Raw genomic sequence first — 20,844 nt, forward strand, 5'->3', positions numbered from 1 at the left:
AATAATAATTGCGCATACCAAAGGAGTCATATTCAAAAAAGGTGTGTTTATGTAATACTTTTAGAGAAAAAAAAAATACAGAAGAAAATTTGCAAAAGTGGCAAACAGGGGGAAAGTCTTGATCAAAAGATAAAAAAAATACTTTAATTATTATTTTTTTTTTCAAAAAAGTTGTTGCTTGGAAACAAGGACTTAATCAATCGGCATTGTAATAAAAGTTCAAAATTGAAATATTCTCCAAAAATAAATAAACGAAACAAAAAATGACATGAGAGAAAAAGTTGAAAATGAAAGATTAACTAATTTATAATTTTATATCTATCATATTAAAAACAGAAGCGGGTTTAATAAAATATTTTTCATGCATTTAAAAATCATACAAAATGGTTTTTTCTATCTAGTAATATTAAATGTATCAAAATATTGATTAAATTTATTTATTAAATAATACATGTTAAAAATGTTATTAATTAATATATCCATATAATCTAAATATAATGGATAAAACCTTAAAAGGATAAATGAATATAAAAAACAAAATTAAATATTGACATATTATTTAGTTAATAAATTTGATGAATATTTTGCATTATTGTTTTCTACCTTGAAATCATTCCAAATTATCTTGGCCAATTGCCAAGCATTTGGTAAATTTTCCCTTTTCTTTAGTATAACTTGTTTTAAAAGAAAAAAAAAAAAAAAAAACACTGTGTTCTAATTTTCACTCTTTTATTTGCTTTATATGTTTACACGTTTCCCTTTTTTTTTTCTTTTTTTCTTTTTTGTAAATTAATTATAATTTCTCTTTTTCTTAAAAACAAATACCTAAATTCGAAGAATAAGAAAAAGACATTGAAAATAGAAAAATGATTATCTTTTATATGCAAAAAAAATTGAGAAATTTATATTTGTACCTTTATTTTTTAACAAATAAATTATAATAATTTTCACTGTTAGTCTTTAACTATGGATGAATCTAATCCCTGAATTTTTTTTCCTCACTTTTTTTTTTTCGGTTGTTAGTCTTGTTTTGTTAATTTTTTTTTTCAATTTTTAAATTTTTTATTTATATTTAAATTTTTTTATTTTTCAGCCATTTGGCTAATGGAAGTGGCCTATTCATATCGCTTTCTTTGTTAGCCAAGTGTAGGATTTGTCATTTTCTATGGTCCAAATATGGCAAATTTTATAAGTTTACATTTTAAATGCAATAAATAAATAAATAATCAGTAGAAAAGTAAAAGAAATATTAATCCACCAAAATAAATAAAATATAAGCAATAGATAGAGGAATTAGGAAAAAAATAATATTTAATATACATTTTCTTAATCGTAATAAAAATATTTTAATTTATTTGTTTAAAAAATAATTACTCTTAATTATAAATTTTGAAAATGATAGATTTGAAAAATCTACATATATATATATATATATGGAAAAATATTTCTTATTATAAAATAGAAAATAATAAAATTTGTTATACATAATAAATTAAATATCATAAAATACAATTATATGTTTCATTTATCATTGTAAAAATATATTTATGTAAATAATTTATTTCCAAGACAAATTATCCTAGAAAGTTTAAAAATTATACTTTGAAAAATGTTTAAATAATTTTTTTTATAAAAATATGAATAAATATTAAATAAATAGAGAAGTATGTATTTTTGTTACTAAAGGAAAGGAAAAAAAAAATAGTACTTATAGAATGTGAAAATTTGTTTTGGATATGTATTGATAATTTTTATCGGTTTCAAATAATATGTTTTGATCTATTTTATAATAAATGAAATAAAACATCATTTATAATAAATCTAATATTTAAATCATACTTCACTATCATATCCTAAAAAAACTACTACTAATTTAGTTTGGGTGTGACGTCACATAAGCCAGTTAAGCCACACGTGCCAAAATTTCTAAGTTCTTGCATGCCTGTGTCTTGATCAAAGTTGCCCAGCATTGTAATTAATGCTGCATATTTCTCGAGAGAAATTAAAAATTAATTAAAAAATATATAAATAAAAAATAATTAGTTGTTTCTAAAACTACTTAGGCAGCTTAGTAAATCATGCATTGAAATTGATAAATATATTTATATAAATTATGAAAATTGATAAAGAAAATATTTATATAAGTTTGAATAAAATACCTAGAATATTCATGAACCATTCTACTCAGCAAATGAACCGACTTTCTTCTTCCACAATATAATCTAATAATAACAATTACATAAAAAAAATAAATAAATAAATTAGCCATACTTTATATTTCTTACTCCATCGAGAGTATTCCATCTTTTATTCAAATAATTCAACTTGTTTCTACCTTCCTTTGTCATCTAAATCAAAATACTCTTCAATAAATTCTATCAGTAGTATCAAAGCCAAGTTTGTTCATTAATTGGCATAATTATTTTTATTCATCATAGTCGAAAACATGTTTGGCACAATTCTAGTTGCCGTCTTTAGTGGTGAAAACTATAATTTTTTTATCTATATTTTTAAATTTTTAAAATTTTTTTTCAGAGTATGTAGTTTTATGGTATGTATCTTAATATTGCCTTGAAATTCCTCCTGTAGTGTATCCCATGCCTCCTTTGCTATTGTAATTCCCATAATTTTTGGAAAAATTTCATCTATCACGGCTTGTTGCAGAAGGAAGAAAGCTTGGGAATCTTTTTGTTGATTTTCATAAAGCTCCTTCTTTTGATTGTCATCTAATATGGTAATATCAATAAAAATACTGTAGCCTTCATTGACAATAACCTATAATTTTTAAAATTTAAAATAACTGATCATTTTTATAGATCAAAAATCATAGTTTTCATTAAAATAAAAAAAAATTGTTTCTTGAACTATTTTGGCAGCTAGTAAATCATGCGTAGAAATTGATGAGGATATTTATATAAATTATGGAAATTGATGAAGAAGATATTTATGTAAGTTTGAAAAGAGTGCCTAGAACGTTCATGAATAATTCTAGTAGGCAAAGGAACCGACGTTCCTATAAATGGAAAGCTATTGCTTCCACAATATAATATAATAATAACAATTACATTAAAAAAAAATAAATTTAACCATACTTTATATTTCTTACTCCCCCAAGAGTATCCCACCCTTTACTCAAATAATTCAACTTATTTCTGCTTTCCTTTGTCATCTAAATCAAAATACCCTTCAACAAATTCCATCACCCAGTACTTCTTCTTCTTCCAGGTCCTTTATTTCAAAAATATTGGCCGGTACTTCTTGTTCTTCCAAGTACTATGTTGGTCCTGGCGTTTCCTTTTCCGCCTTGAACTCCAGCCGAATTGGTTTCATCCATCAAAAAAGCATCAAAGGTTCTGTCAATAATATGTGAAATTGGCTTTCCTTCAATCATGGTCTCATCTCCATTCCACAGTACGTGAATCCCACAACTTGGAATATCCAAGTTCCAGGTAGGCATAAACGAGCTTTAGATAGGCATAAACGAGCTAGCGATAGGCATAAACGAGCTCCAGCTAAAAAATGAAACTATGATTTTGCTAACTTGTTCTATTTTTCGAATGGCACCAAATTTGGTATCGTTGAATGGAGAATATGGCAAGCAATCGTAAAGAAGGGTGCAAGCAGGGAGATAAATAAAATACATATTCCCTGGTTCTACCACAATGTTCTCTCTACTTAGAGAACCCACACAAGAATTACTTTCATCAAGTAGTTTAACTGACAATCGCAATAGTTCTTTGATGCTTGACCTACAGACAGCACAAATGGTCACTGCCGCTAATTTCGTTGAAATATTACGAGGCACATCCTAGGTTACAGATTCCGTTAAAGACTTATGGCTAAACCAGTCTGGAATATCAGATCCTGAAAGTATAATTTCAATTTCTGAGTCCCTCAAGAATCCCTGCAACTTAATGGAAATAACTAAACACACACACACACACATACATATATATATAGAGTGAGAGAGAGAGAGAGAGAGATAGAGACTGACCACGTTATAGGAAATATGCTTGGGCAAGATCTTGGATGGAGTATCCACCAATGATATGCAGTGACTTGCATTTAAATTCATTTTACATTCTGGAAGGTCTGGAATTTCCCTAAGTAGTTGACAATTAGTAAACCAATAGCTGAAAGCTTAGAAAGCTTGCGAATTGAGGGAAGACTGACAAACTTGTTACCTGATAGATCTAGCGATTTAAGCAAGGGTAAACTAAAAAGGACTTGCATGAAAATCCTTTTCTGATATATTACAATTTCGAAGACTTAAAATGCTGAGCTTAAAATTGTCATGTACTTCTCCAACATAGTTTGGAAACTTAGAAAGATTTGTGCAACCATTAAGTTCAAGGACAACAAGAAACATTAGGTTGTAAATGCTTGATGGAATGTGGACAAGCATTTTACAATCTGCTAAGTACAACATCATGAGTGCAACTACATGATCAATTGTGGAAGGCAACTCTTTCATTCTCGTCCCAGATAGATTTAGACTTGTTAAAAATTCCATTTTTTCAACAATGTTAGGAAAGATTTGAAGTCTCGAGCAGCCTTGAAAGTCCAACGTTCTAAAATATTTGGATAGCAGATTACTTGGAACAATGCTAAGGTTGTTGCAGTGTTGACCTTCTAATGTAACCAACTTGGTGAGAAATCCAACAGACTCATGGATCTCAATTAAACTTGCACAGTGGTTAACATATAAGCTCTCGAGATTTGGCGCCGTTGATAGATCAGGAATTGAAAAAGTTTGCAAAAACAAAGGAAAGCCAATACAACAAGCACACCAAGTACAAGTTGCTGATGAAGCATGGCAAAGTGAAGAAAGGCTGTTTGTTGCTACATGATATGCAGAAAATGGTAATAAAGAAGCTTGGTTGGTGGATAGTGGTTGTACTCAACACATGACACATGATGCTGATCTCTTCAAGTGCTTAGATAGAAGTTTTGTTTCCCAAGTCCAAATTGGAAATGGAGACTTTATTCAAGTTCAAGGCAAAGGAGATGTGGCTGTGAAAACTTCAACAGGTACTAAACTCATTTCAAATGTGTTATATGTACCTGAAATTAATCAAAGCTTGTTGAGTGTGGGACAAATGCTTGAAAATGGATATTCTCTGAATTTTCAAGATAAGTCTTGCACAATATATGATCAACATGGAAGTGAAATTCTAAATGTTAGAATGAAAGATAAAAGCTTTGAAGTAGAATGGAATTGGAAAAAGAGTGAAGTTCAAGCCTCAGAAGTGAATCTTATCCAAAAACATGATGAAATTCAAGAGGAGGCTGATTCAGACGATGTATATGACAGAGGCATCCAAAGTACAAGACCCCTGTCTGATGTATATGAGAGAAGCATCCGAGGTACAAAACCTTTGTCTGATGCATCCAAGAGAAGCATCCGATGTAGAAGACCTTTGACTGATGCATCCGAGAGAAGCATCCAAGGTACAAAACCCTTGTCTGATGCATCTGTAACACCCCATCCCGAACCATGTCGGAATTTGTGCACGTTGACCGAGGTTGACTGTTCACCGTTGACCGAAGGGGTCAAAAGTTGACTTTTTAATCCGAGGAAATTCTAGGTTGACTGAGGTACCGTTACGAAGTACACATTGGCACGAGTTCGTAGACTAGTAGCACGTTGAAAACAGAGCTATGGTTTGAAAGTTATGAGCAAAACAAGTTGAGGTCCAAACTGTCCAAGGGGTGCCGGAGTTGACTTTTTATTCATGCAAAGTTAGCGTTGACTCATGCATGGTTGTGAGGTGCTCATTGATACGAGTCCGTAGACTAGTGGCACGTCCAATTTGGACATGTGATTTGAAAGTTATGGACCTGTAGAGTTTTTCAAACACCGTATTATTTTAATATTATTTTTAAACGCGTAACGATGTGCCACGTGTGACTAAATAAGTCTGACCATGTGTCACCATAGTGAGGTGCCACATGTCAACCATGTATAATATCATATTATTTTATTACTGTTTTGTGTAATAATATTATTTAATTATTTAATTATTTATTTTATTTTATTTTATTTTCCTTTTTCTTTTTCTTTTCTTTTTCCCCACGTGGGAAAACACCTTTCTCTTTTCTTTTCCTTTCCTTCCCTTCTTCTTCCCCGAGCCATCAAAAAACCAGCAGGTATTTTTCCCTCTCTCTCTCTCCTTTGACTCTCTCCCCCGCTCTCTTTGACCGGCCTTTTGGCCAGATTTCAGTCCCCGGAAAGCCACACGTGCCGGCCACCAGTGAAGCCCAACTCCCCGCGACCTCAGCCTCCAATTTTCCCGGCCAGTCGCCGCCGGACGAGCCCAGATCGGGCCGGTGAAGTCGGCGGCGGCCGGTTACGTTTTTCCGACGATTCTCGCCGTTTCCGACCAATCCAGCCCGATCCATACCTCTATCCCACCATTTTCGACCCCTATGAGTCCATTTCCGGGGTTAGATTGCCCAAAATCCCCACCGTTTGAGAGATCACTCAAGTTTAAATCCGGCCGAAGCTTTCCGGCCAAATTCCGGCCACCTCCGGCGGAATTGGGGTCGATGGAGACCGGATTTGTAATCCTCGTCGCTCAAGCTTCGATTCGGTATATTATTCGACTATTTTGGATAATGTTTGTGTTTGACCCCCCGGGTACCGGGTATTATTTACCCGAATAAAATATTAATTTATTTGAGTGTGTGTGAATTGTGTCCTAGGAGCACCGGTGAGTTGTGGAATTGATCCCATGGTGGATCATGGTTTAATTGCGTGCTCCAGGTGAGTGACCCACCTTCAAAAATATTTTGGGCAATTAATTATGTTTAATTGGTATTTGAATCATGCTCATGTGGTACGATGTAATTATTATTTTATTGTGGTTTAATTTATTATTTATGCATGAGCAAAGTGTATTTCGGTAATAATCGTACGTGGTTTTAAGTATTATTTTTGGGCATAATTGGGTTAAATATTTTATGAAAATATTTGTTTAAATTTTATAAATAATGTCCGCGGTATTTTTATTGTTGAACCTCGTACTTCGAAAAAATTGCAGTTTATTTGTTATCGATGTTTTGTACCGATTTGTTAAATAAAAATATATGGGATGGTAAGTGTGAGAATTTAATATATTTCCCAAGGTAATTTTGGAAAGCGGTACGGTTGGTTAATAATGATTATTTTAGACGCACTCATACAGTATTGGTGTTCTGGTGTATGGACACGTGGTAGCGCGCAAGTATTATGTGGTTTAGCGCGCAAGTATTATTTCTCCCGTAGTTGCCATTGGACCGTGGGCAGGCAAGTTTGTTATTGGCCACAGCCGCCCCCCTCCTTGGCCGGGATGATGGTTTCAGCAGCGGTACTGTCGAGATGCCGAAGTGCCGTTTGCAAGTTTCTCTCTTTAATCCCCCCGCCAGTCGATGCTCAGGACGCTGGGTATTGGAGGGCATCACCGGTATATGGTGTGATGCATCAAGTGTAATTTTCAGATAAAATTTCAAACCCCAAAGAGTACAAAATTATTTATAATAATTTATTGTAGTTTATTTATATTTGGGGTATTTATGTATTTATTTGTTGTTTATTAAATTATTTGGTCCCTTGGTTTTCGGGAAGTACGAATATCGGGTTTTGTGAAAATGTTTTAAAAAGGGGAACATTTCCAACGGAGTGAATAGTGAGGGTTTTGAGAGAAATTGTTACCTTAATTGTTTATTTATTTATTTATTTAATTGTTCGGTATTGATTAATTAAATCCCTTTATTTGCTATATTATTAATATTAAAGGTATACAGTAGATAGGGTCACTCACTGAGATGATTAGCATCTCACGCTCTTAAATTCCATTCCCCTAGGTCCAGGTTGGAGACGTTGATTTTCCGGGGCGAACCCAACGTCTCAGTTCGTTGCCGCAAGTTCAAGAAGTATTTCTTCCCTTTTTCCTCTCTATCTTGTATTACTTCTTATCTGTCATTGTATAAATTCCACATTTATTTGTATAATGCTCTGTATACTGTATTGGACGTGTAGTTATTATTTATGCACTAGGTTGCTGCTGTTGTTATTTGAAGTGATGTAAATTTGTGGAATTAATTTGTAGTATTGTGGGAAGGATAAGGGGATGAACATAGAAGTGTGTTTTTAGTGCAGAAAAAATTTGGTTAGTCCTACCCTTAGGGGAGGTGTTGCCGGATTTTCCGTTGGAAGGACCGGTGGTATTTCCCTGGGATCAGGGCTTGTCTAGGGTTCTGGGGAAGGAATTCTGGACGGGTCCTGACACATCCGAGAGAAGCATCCGAGGTAGAAGACCTTTAACCGATGCATCCGAAAGAAGCATCCGAGGTACAAGAATTTTACTCGATGCAATCGAGAAAAGCAACCGAGATACAAGACCTCTATCCAATGTCCAAGGTAAAAGACCCATGACCGATGTCTGAGATATAAGACCTCTGTCCGATGTCTGAGGTAAAAGATCCCTGACCGATATCCGAGGTAGAAGACCGTTGACCGATGTCCAAGGTAAAAGACCCGTGACCGATATCCGAAGTACAAGACCCCTGGCCAATGTCCGAGGTAAAAGACCCCTGACCGATGTCCGAGGTAGAAGACCGTTGATCGATGTTCAAGGTAAAAGACCCCTGACCGATGTCCGAGGTATAAGACCTTTGTCCGATGTCCGAGGTAAAAGACCCCTGACTGATGTTCGAGGTAGAAGACTGTTGACCGATGTCCGAGGTAAAAGACCCGTGATCAATGTTTGAGGTACAAGACCCCTGGCCGATGTCTGAGGTAAAAGACCCCTGACTGATGTCCAAGGTAGAAGACCGTTGACCGATGTCCGAGGTAAAAGACCCGTGACGATGTCTGAGGTACAAGATCCCTGGCAGATGTCCGAGGTATAACACCCTTGACAGATGTATATGAGAGATGCCACCCAGCGTTGTGTAATCCAATTACTTTCTGTGATGCAAATCAGTTTGAGACATGAAGAGAAGCCATGGAAACTAAAATCAGCATGATAAACAAAAACAAGACTTGGGAGTTGGTGAAAAAACTTCAAGGCAAAAAGGAAATTGAAGTGAAGTGGGTCTTTAGGGCCAAGCTCAATGCATATGGTACTATAAACAAGCATAAAGCAAGATTGGTAGAAAAGAATTATGTCCAGCAATCAGGTATTAATTGTGGAGATACATTTGCACCAGTTGCAAGGTATGAGACAATCAAATTTCTACTAGCTCTTGCTGCTAAAGAAGGTTGGAAAGTTTACCAGTTAGATGTGAAATCTGCATTTCTAAATGGTTACTTGTAAGAAGAAGTGTATGTTGAACAACCTAAAAGCTTTGTTGTTCAAGGAAAGGAAGACAAAGTTTATAAGCTGAAAGAAATGGTGAAGTGAAGCTGGTTCATTGCAAGTCTAAGGTCCAGCTTGCTGATATTTTGACAAAAGCCTTGCCAAGAAAAAGGTTTGAAACATTAAGAAATGATCTTAGTGTTTCCAGCAAAAATGTCAAAGAGGAGTGTTAGTGTAATGACACTTTTGTTGGCGTCTTAGTTCCTTTTTGAAGGTTAGTTACTTTATATTCAGCTTTTTGGTAAAACACTATTGTATTAGGTAACCAAAGTATGACTTGTCTTTTGGTGGTATGATTACTGCAATAGTAGGTGAAAAGTAGATAATTTACTGTTGTAAGCTTATGTTTATATATTTTTGTCCAGAAATGAATTGAAGTAAGTTTTTCACACCAATTTACGCTCCTTGTTTTCTTTCCTTTCCTTTTGCTGTGTTTTTTGTTCCAAAAATCCAACAATATCGTTGATCCTCTAATTGCCTTAATAAGTGAAGGCGAAATTTCTTCTCCCCTCCTCAACTCCTTGTTGTCAATGAAAGTCTGAATTCCCTTTTGCTGCAAAGTTTTGTAAAGATGGCCAATGAAATTTTTGCGAGTATCTTCTCCTCTGAAACTCAGGAAAACATCATGATGGGTTACTAAGACACTGGAAGAAGAAGAGGAAGAGGAAGAGGAAGAGGCAAGCAAGTGATCCATTAAAAAAAAATTAAAAAAATAAAACACAAACACACACAAAGCTTTTGTCAAGGAAGTACTTTTTGCCAAGAGCTTATGTTCGGCTCTAGGCTTTAGCTAACTCTCTTCTTTTGATAATCATAGCAAAAGCCATAACTGAATGATATATTATTTCTAGGGTAACTTCCTCGAACCCCCTTTTGTTGACCACCGGAAGAGAAAAGACAGAGACTTGCGAGTATCTTTGCCAACCAAGAGGACCTAGTGGACACTATTACCAAAAAAATGTTTTCTTTTTTATTAGCATTATAGTGCTTCTTTAGAATTCTTAATTTTTTTGCCAAGTGTATATATATATATATATATAGATATATACACACACGTATAATACGCTTAAGTAAGGTGCAATGTACTTTTTAAAAATGAAGTATATCCTTCATGTTATATATGGAAATATTTATTTTTATTGGAATATATTTATATTTCCTATATTAGAACATCTTTAATTTTTAATGGTAAATATTATTTTGATATTGTCTTTTTTATAATTTAATATTGATATGAACTCTCCAATAATAAATGCTAATGCAAATGCCAAATTTTATCATTTATACTCAAATAGTAAATGCTAAAAAATAAAAATGTTAAATTTAAAATTCTATTAAATAAAAATGGAATCCATTTTTAATTACTTTTTACCAATTAAAAGCAAAAATAATACGAAATAATTTCATAAAATGGCATGGAACCTATATACTTTATGAAAGTGGAGTCCAGTTGCAAAATTGGCCTATTACAAATTTGGTACCAAATTTAACATCAAAAGTAACATTGTTAAAATTTACCATTTGAAATGGAAGAAATAAAAAGGTGCTCATATGCTTTAATTTAACAATGCAATGACAAAATAACACAAAGATGCTCTTATATTGTATAAGTTTGCATAATGGATGGTATATATGTTATAAATTGGCATTTATTGTAATTTTCCCTTTTTTTTTAATTACAAAATTGACTATTAAAGACGATATATTATATATGATTAAATTATTATTATTATTATTATCGGTGGGATTATATAGGATAAAAGATGAACGGCATGTAAAATTTCCCCCCCCAAAAAAAAAAAAATTGTTTACGAAAGGGGCGATATTCAAACAAAAATGAAATGAAATGTTAGGGTTTTTTTTTTTTTTTTTTTTATGTAAATTTAAAAGAAAAAAAAAACAATTACGGAGGCATTTTTTCAAAAATAGCGAAACAGGGTGAATGTCATTGATCAAAAGATAAAAAAGATAATTTAAATATATATATATATATATATATACAGAAATTTTATGGTGAGGACAGTCTGCATGAGAACTGCAGTATTAGTAACGGTTTTTCATAATATTAATGACGGTTTCTTAGAAAATCGTCACCAATACTATGAAAAACCGTCACCAATACTGTGGTCCGCATGAGTACCGTCCGCACCATAAACGGACTGTATATATATATATATATATATATTTAACAAAATTTGTTGCTCGGAGACAAGGGCTTAATTTGCATTTTAAAAGTTCATTAACATTGTCCAAATAATAAAAGGGAAAAAGAAGACAAAAACGACATGAGAGTCAAGGTCCAAAAGGAAATTTGAGTTAATCTATTTAGTTTGTAATCAATTAAATATTTATTAGAGCAAAAAATAGAAATACGTTACTAAAATATATTTCGTGATTTTAAAAATCATACAAATTGGTTATACCAAATCCAGAGTTGGACTTAAAAGAACTATTTTTTTTTTTTTTTAAAAAATTTTTTATTTGCTTGATGCATTAAATTTTTTCTTATTTAATTTGTCAAAAAGTGAAAAATCAAAAATTATCAAATGAATTTTGTTTACAATTTAAAAAAAACCTTTTATCCAGTGTCATTTTTTATACATTAATATTTAAATATCTAAAAAATACAATATAATTTTATACAATTTTTTTAATATCTAAAATATTCATAATTTATACAATTCTAATTAAGTCAAAAAAATTTTTTTTCACAAGTTGTTTATAAATCAAACATCATTTCATAGAATTCTTCATGGAAATTGATAGTCATGATTAGACAATGAATCAAAATGTTTTTTTGACAAAACTAATAGTTATTGAAACTTCATAGAATAGAATTTTCTTTCCGATTAAAATGCTTTTGGCAACAAAAATTGATAATCACGATTTCAATCGACTGCTAAACCTCTTACACTCTTGTTATTGGCAAAATAAACTATCCAATGGATTTTCCTTTTTATAACGGCCAATCAATTGCTTTTTCCAACCATTCCAGTTTCACAGGCACCATTTCCTCAGTTTTATATTATTATTATTATTATTATTACTACTTATTATTATTTGGATTTCGGGAGATTTATTCTAGTTCTTTGGAGAAGTGGAATTTGTTATTTTGGAGGAATACGATGAATTTTTAGCAATTTAAAACAGCCTCTCATTTTAGGATGTTTTATATATATGCTTTTTATTACAAAATTGCAATTTAACTGTTCATATTTCAATTTTGTTTGATGTAATATATATATGTATATATATATATATATATGTATGGGGAGGATTCATTGTGTAAAGATATTAGACAAATATTTTTAATTAATAATCCTAGCTTTTGATTTTTCTTATCTAATGGTTAATAGATGTTTATCTTTACTAAATTAGTTATTAAAAAAAAAACAGTTTTTGAAACTTGCAATCTATTTGTATAAAACAGATTTCAATTATTGAATAAGGTTCATTTGATTATTTGTTAAAAACATTTGTCAAATCCATTTGTCCAGAAATTAGCCATATTTGAAATTTGCAATGTTTGGTAATTTTTTCAAAATAAAAATATTAATTATTATGATTAATTTCATCTCTGACCCCTAAAATTTTACTTAAATACAAAAATCTCACTTAAATTTGACGAAAATCAACTGCACTTCTTCATTTTTGACTCTAAGATCAGTTAGTGTTCATCCCCATATGGCATTTTAAATTACATTTACACCCTTGATAATTGATTTTTATAAAAATTAATTTATCGAACCACTAAAATGAATTGCTGACAAAAAAAGAAAAAGAAAAACTAAATGACGTAAAAATATAACAAATTTTTGAAAAATGATGATATGAAATAAATCAATTTAAAAATGATGACTTGCAGAGACTATTTAAAGGGTCTAGGGCAAGCAGACATTAAGAATACCATACAGTATTTTTGAGATTAGGGTTTTCAGAAATCTGAAAGTGGTTTGAGAGTAGTGTGTCCATAGGCACTACTTTACGTTGTTTCTATTTTGCAGGATTAAAGATCTAATTTATCAATGGATGCGTTTGGAGGTTAGTAATTTATGATTTATAGAATTTATTATGTATATTTAGATCCTAAAATTTCTAACAATTGGTATCAGAGCAGATGGTCAATATGCATAATAAAATTCTTTGTCATTAGCGTTCGTTGTATTCATGATGATTGAATTGACTTGTATGTGGCCATTGAATGATCTGCGTGATTGAATATATGTTCTTTATTTTGTTTTCTTTCGTGCATGTATTTGTGGGATTCAACATTACATATTTAGTTACTATATATACATGCCGATTGCTATTTCAAAAAAAATATATATATATTTTGTATGCATTTTGATTTGGTTATTGTCGATTCTTGTTCTCTATGTGGAATGGAATATGTTTTGAATGTTGTTTTGGTCTGACCCTTTTGAAATTGAGAAAAAAAAAAAAAAAACTCGTTGGCCAAAAATTTTCATGTGTTTGGGTGTTTGATTTTATGGTGTTTTGGACTGAATTGAGTTGAGGAAATTGTTTCCCATGCCGAAAGGAGAATAATGGCGCGGGTATCGGTAAAAACAATGGCCAGAATAGTGTTATTTTGGCCGGATTGTGAAACAGGTCACGCGACCCGCCAACCTGAAAACCGGGTCATCCATAACCCGGCTGGAGGAAGAAGAAAGCTGACGTCAGCAGCCCATTATATAAAAAAAAAATTAAAAAAAATTTGTTATTTATTTATTTATTTATTTGTTGATTGTCTATTTGTTTATCTATTATGTATGTATATATATATATATATTTATTTATTTGTTTGATTGTTCTATTCCATAATTTCTTGAATTAAATTAAATATATATGTTCATAATTGGATTGTGTTAGCTTTCCCTAAAAGGACTTTGTGCCTAGTTTGTAACACCCCGTTCCGAACCATGTCGGAATTTTCGCACGTTGATCGAGGTTGACTGTTGACCGTTGACTTTGACTTTGACCGAAGGGGTCAAAAGTTGACTTTTTGTTCCGGTTGGAATTTCTAGGTTGACTGAGGTACTGTTATGAAGTACACGTTGGCATGAGTTCGTAGACTAGTAGCACGTTGAAAACGGAGCTACGGTTTGAAAGTTATGACCAAAACAAGTTGAGGTCCAAACTGTTCAAGGGGTACCGAAATTGACTTTTTATTATGGGGAAATGGGCTTTGACTCATGCATGCTTGTGAAGTGCTTGTCGATTCGAGTTCACAGACTAGCGGCACGCTTAAAACGAACATCCAGTTAAAAAGTTATGGACGCGTGAAGTTCGCCTGATACCGCAATATTTTATTATATCAGGCTTAAGTGCACAGTGATGCCATATGTCAGCACCTGATTGGTCCACGTAGAGTGAACAGTGTCACACGGTGGCTTTTATTTGACAAAAATCTTGGGAAAGAGAGAGAGAGACCGACCGGCCGCCGAAATTTTTCAAATTTTCCGGCCAATTCACCTTACATGCGCCGGCCAAGCGGACGCCCCTCCCCATTTTAGGCAAAACGCCAAAATTTCACGGCCATTGGCCGCCGGACGCGCCCGGATCGAGGCGGCAAAGGTCGGCGGTGATTTTTCCCTCCACCGCAGGCCACCGCCGTTTGACCCCTTTCTGGCCATTTTCCGGCCACACGCGCTGGCCACCCCTCACCACCTCCTCATTTCCGGCCAGCCCACCAAATTTCATGGCCACCGGACCTCCGACGCGCCGGGATCTGAGCGTTTTCCGGCGAGGGGCCGGAAATCTTCAAACCACGATTTCTCCACCGTCCGGCCTCCGTTTGCCTCACCGCCGGTCCCGTTGGAATCCTCTCCCCTTGATCTACAAAACCGCCAAAAATCTCAGTCAACGGCCACTGCATGCACCGCCGCCGGCGACGGTTGTCGGTGACCGCGACGGCTCGTCGGAAGTTACTGTTACGGCGAGTACCCAGTCGCACCACCGGTCCTTGTCCACTGTGTTCGACCTCCTAAACCCGAATTCGGCATCCTTTTCCACCAATTTCCGACGGTTTGGGAGAATTGAGGAGTCGAAACCCGAAAGCTTTCCTACGAGATTCTGGCTACCTCGTGTTCGATCATCGGAAAGTAAGACCGAATCCGTGATCCTCATCACTCAAGCTTCGATTCGGTATATTATTCGACCATGTTGGTTAATGTTTGTGTTTGACCCCCCGGGTACCGGGTATTATTTACCCGAATAAAATATTAATTTATTTGACTGTGTGTGAATTGTGTTCTAGGAGCACCGGTGAGTTGTGGAACTTATCCCATGGTGGATCATGGTTTAAATGCGTGCTTCAGGTGAGTGACCCACCTTTAAAAATATTTTGGGCAATTTATGCTCATGTGGTGGAATTTAAATATAGTCGGGAAAAAAATATTATTTTATATATATATAATTACCCATTGGTGCTAAATGAAATTTTGGGGTCATTAAGAAATTCCCGATTCTTATTTTATGGTGATTAAATAGTTTTTATTATGCATGACCAAAGTATATTTCAGTAATAGTCGTACGTGGTTTTAAGTATTATTTTCGGGCATAATTGGGTTAAATATTTTATGAAAATACTTGTTTAAATTTTATAAATTATGCCCGCGGTATTTTAATTGTTGAACCTTGTGTTACGAGAAAATTTTGGTTTATGATTTTATTTGTTATCGATGTTTCATACCGGTTTGTTAAATAAAAATATGTGGGATGGTAAGTGTGAAAATTTAATATATTTCCCATGGTAATTTTGGAAAACGGTACAGTTGATTAATAATGATTATTTTAGACGCACTCATACAATATTGGTGTTCTGGTGTATGGACACGTGGTAGCGCACAACTATTATGTGGTTTAGTGCGCAAGTATTATTTCTCCCGTAGTTGCCATTGGACCGTGGACAGGTAAGTTTGTTATTGGCCACAGCCGCCCCCCTCCTTTGCCGGGATGATGGTTTCAGCAGCGGTACTGTCGGGACGCCGAAGTGCCGTTTGCAAGTTCCTCTCTTTAACCTCCCCGCCAGTCGGTGCTCGGGACGCTGGGTATCGGAGGGCATCACCGGTATATGGTATGGTGCGTCAAGTGAAATTTTCAAATAAAATTCAAACCCCAAAGATTTTCAAAAATTATTTATTATAATTTATTACATTTTGATTATATATTGGGGTATGTATTTATTTATTTATTGTTTATCAAATGGTTTAATCCCTTGGTTTTCGGGAAGTACGTACATCAGGTTTTGTGAAATTTCAAACGGAGTGATTGGTGAGAGTTTTGAGGGATATTATTATTTCCAACAGTTATTATTATTTATTTACTTATTGTTGGTATTTATTCAATTCCCTTAATTGTTGTATTATTATTATTATTATTATCATTAAAAGTGTTCAGTAGTTAGGGTCACTCATTGAGATGATTAGCATCTCACGTTTTTAAGTTCCGTTCCCTTAGGTGCAAGTGGTGGTAGACGTTCTTCCGGAGCGAACCAATTTTTTCCGCTGCTATCGTGTTTCGAGAAGTACCTCTGTACTCTTTCATTTCAGTGTATTATTTCTTTCATCTTTGTTATACTTCTGTTGATTAGCACTTCATAAGGCTCTGTATACTATTTGGACACTTATGTTTTATTTATGCACTGGACTGCTGTTATTGTTGTGAAGTGCTGTAATTTGTGGAACAACTTGTAGTTTTGCGGGAGGAATAAGGGGGTGATTATAGAAGTGTGTTTTCAGTGCAGGTAATTTTTGGTAAGTCCTACCCTTAGGGGAGGTGCTGTCGGATTTTCCGTTGGAAGGTTCGGTGGTATTTCCCTGGGATCAGGGCTTGTCTAGGGTTGTGGGGAGGAATTCTGGACGGATCCTGACAGTTGGTATCAGAGCTCTAGGTTCTAGTATTCTTAAGGGACTGTGCATTGTTGTGCATCCCATCTGCATCTAATCTCTCGTTTTACCCGTCTTAAAGCGTTCTTTCCTTTTATCTCGAAGTAAATTCGTTGCCCGAGTTTGAATAACTCTAATGTTCGAGGGTGTCAATGAGAATCACCTATCCTAATGGGGGAATTCCTATGGCCTAGTCAATGGTCGCGAATTGCCTTTTCTTTTTGAAGGTCAAGTAATGGGGGCAGATCCAATTCTGTGAATCTTTTACGGATCTGAAGCAACCCTAGATATGGATTGAGTAGTTCTTATGTTTATGGACCGCTAGCATAAAGGAGTAAAGTTAAAGTGTTTCAGCTTACCTGAAGTGGTGCTTCATGGAGGAGTTAGGAAGTCTTTACAGAGGTTAATTTTTCTGCAGTCATTGTAAGGAGCTATTGGAGGATGGTTGTTAAGGGTCTATGGCCCAAGTGGTTGATGCCAAAGAAGATGGGGAGCGTTGGAACCGCTAATAGTGGGAAGCAAATTGAAAGTATTTTCCCGGCAAGTTATCTGGATTACGACCGTAAAAAGGATATCGAATCATTATTGATTTGGCTTTGGACACCGATCTATTTCAGTACCGCCATGCCGTGTGACTCCAGTAAAGTTAAAGGACTGAAGGGTTCAGCTGCAAGATTTGGTGGATAAAGGTTTCACTTGGTCAAGCTTATCATCGTGAATGGTATCCGTTTCGTTCGTGGAGAAGAATGATGATTGCCTAAGGGTGTGTATCGGCTATCAACGGTTTAGCAAGGTCATCACCCATAATCGATACTCGTTGCCGAGTACGAATGTGTGCCGATCGATTTCAAGGCGTCAAAATATTTTTCCGACCGATTATCAAAATTAAATGCTTTTCAAAGTGGTATTTGAAATTAAAGGTGTTTATTCAAGTATTTTTGTTTATGTTCGTACATGTATTTGCATGTTATATTGTTTGATATTATACTGCACCATATGGAGGCGGCGAACCAATGTGGTCCATGTAGAGCTAGCCCCATAATCATGTTGCCTACGAGTCCAGGGGATCGGACGGCCAATATAGGCAATCACCCTGGGTTGTATTGGTAGCAGAGTGTCGGCGACAGTTGCAATCATGGATCACGTAGCATGTTAGAAGGTATCGTACGTACCTCCATTACAAGCGTGCATATTTTGTTTTATGCTATGGATTTTAAGATATGATTTTATGCATTTATTCATGTTTTTATTATTATTGTTCCAATGTGGAGTTTTAACAATTGCCTATGCAAGTTAGGTATATTTGAAAAATATATTTCATTATTTGTTTTATGTTATGGTTTTTCCAAAAGCGACTTAAGGGTTAAGTATCACCCACTGAGAATCCAAAGTAGGATATCGTTGAGTTCAAGAAGGAGATCTTAAGGGGAACATGTGATTCAATGTATGCGATACACCCCAAGGGTACAAAGATGTATGGAATACTCACTAGATGACATTGTGGTTTGGCACGATAAAGAAGTTGCAGGATTCGAATAAAGGTACTTAAGTCACCGACAAGTAAAAGTAGGGACATGTAAACATGGATTTCGTGCTTAAACTATCATTCATAACGAGAAGGTACGACAGCGTTTAGAGAATCAAACAAGATCCGGATAGCGACTAAAGTTCTACTTGGTGGTTGATGAGGTTAATGAGATGAGGATGATTCCTTAGGCATAGTTAGATGTTTAAGCATGGTTATTTTCATTCTAGGAGCTAAGGTCTTGATATCTTATTTCCTTGGAGATTTAAGGTTCGTATTGATGGTGTTTTATCGATTTAAGGTGGTTGATATTGTTGGTGATAATTTACAATGATAAGGAGTATGATTTTTGGGACGTAGTTAGAATTTAAGAAGTGTGGAATACTTTTATGGGCTAAGGATCTATTGATTTGTTCATAGTATTGGTGGTGATGCTAGAATTAAGATTTAAATTCCCTATTGCTTGAGGTGTGGATTCATGGAATTTATTTGAAATTGGGGGAACTTAGGGTTTTCAAGAATGGTATTTGGATGTTGAGAAATTTTATTCATGACCTTGATGAATTTAATTAAAAGAAAGATTGATGTTTGTCGAGATTAAGACTATTGGTTAATCAATGAGGAGCAAGGGTTTTATAATTGTAAGTACTAGGAGGGTAATCGAAGACAAGTGAATTAATCTCAACCTTAACTTGGTGATACCAGTATTTGAGGAAATTAGACTTAAGTTCTAATCTTACCTTTTGAATTGCTGATCGAGTTAGGAGAGTTGGTTGTTGGTTTAAGGATGCATGCTTTAGAAGCACCTTATGGTTACCGTTCGACTATGAACAAGACTTGCAGATTGTGTTCTCGTGGCCTAGTTGAATATCCTCAATTAGGGGGCATGAGGAGGAAAGTTGCACAAGAGGAAAGTTAAAGTCACTATTAGGCGTGATGGTAGTGATAGTGGGTGAGGTCATTGGACAAGCGCAATGCAGAATTCACACTTGGAAGTTATGCTGAGAGCATACATTATGCAATGTCGAAGGGAGCTGGATTGAGCAATTGGCATCGATAGAACTCGTTACGATATTAACTACCAAGCGAGCATCGAGATGTCTTCATGTGAGATTCTATATGGAAGGCAGCGCCAAACTCCACAGTGTTGAAGTGAACTAGGTAAGGAGAAGCACCGTACGACAACCAACTTGAATTGGATGCAAGCACCTACGAATGACTATGAATAAGGCGAAAGTCATCCGAGAGAGTTTGAAGACCGCTCAGGAATCGACAAATGAGTTAAGCCGATGTGCATGGAAAAGATGTTAAGCTCAAGGTCCGAGATTGTTATTGGAAGAATTGGGTTTGTGGCATACAAGTTAGTATTTTTGGAAAAGCAGACATCGGCATGCAGCGTAATTCATGTGTTGTTGCTACGAAAGGACATCAGAGACCTGTCATGTAAGGAGCGACCAGTGCAGAATTTTAAGTCATGAAGAATGCGTATGGGTGGCTATTTTCTCAGATCAAAAGTCTCGTGGTGAATTAATCTAGTCGAGGAAGCAACGTGGAAGCTCGGGGCTCAAATCCGCAATCAATATTTTTATGCATTTCAGCGATGTAAGAAATTTCGAGGACGAAATTTTTGTAAGGGGGGAAGATTGTAACACCCCGTTCCAAACCATGTCGGAATTTTCGCACGTTGACCGAGGTTGACTGTTGACCGTTGATTTTGACTTTGACCGAAAGGGTCAAAAGTTGACCTTTTGTTCCGGTTGGAATTTCTAGGTTGACTGAGGTACTGTTATGAAGTACACGTTGGCACGAGTTCGTAGACTAGTAGCACGTTGAAAACGGAGCTACGGTTTGAAAGTTATGAGCAAAACAAGTTGAGGTCCAAACTGTCCAAGTGGTGCCGGAGTTTACTTTTTATTTATGGGGAAATGAGCTTTGACTCATGCATGCTTGTGAAGTGCTCATCGATACGAGTTCACAGACTAGCGGCACGCTTAAAACGGACATCCGGTTAAACAATTATGGACGCGTGAAGTTCACCGAATACCGTAATATTTTATTATATCTGGCTTAAGTGCACAGTGATGCCACG

General features: G+C 34.9%; 1 protein-coding gene across 1 annotated transcript in view; it reads right to left on the reverse strand.

Moving 5' to 3' along the window:
* Positions 1 to 10,035, reverse strand: part of LOC107419514 (disease resistance protein RPV1) — a 37,397-nt gene extending 27,362 nt beyond the window's left edge. The window contains exon 1 of the mRNA XM_048474862.1: positions 9,820 to 10,035. Coding sequence (XP_048330819.1) covers positions 9,820 to 10,035 — 216 coding nt within the window. The remainder of the gene's footprint in view (positions 1 to 9,819) is intronic.
* Positions 10,036 to 20,844: the final 10,809 nt, after the last annotated feature.

The sequence above is a fragment of the Ziziphus jujuba genome, chromosome 2, assembly GCF_031755915.1.
Source record: "Ziziphus jujuba cultivar Dongzao chromosome 2, ASM3175591v1".
NCBI classification, from domain to species: Eukaryota; Viridiplantae; Streptophyta; class Magnoliopsida; order Rosales; family Rhamnaceae; genus Ziziphus; species Ziziphus jujuba.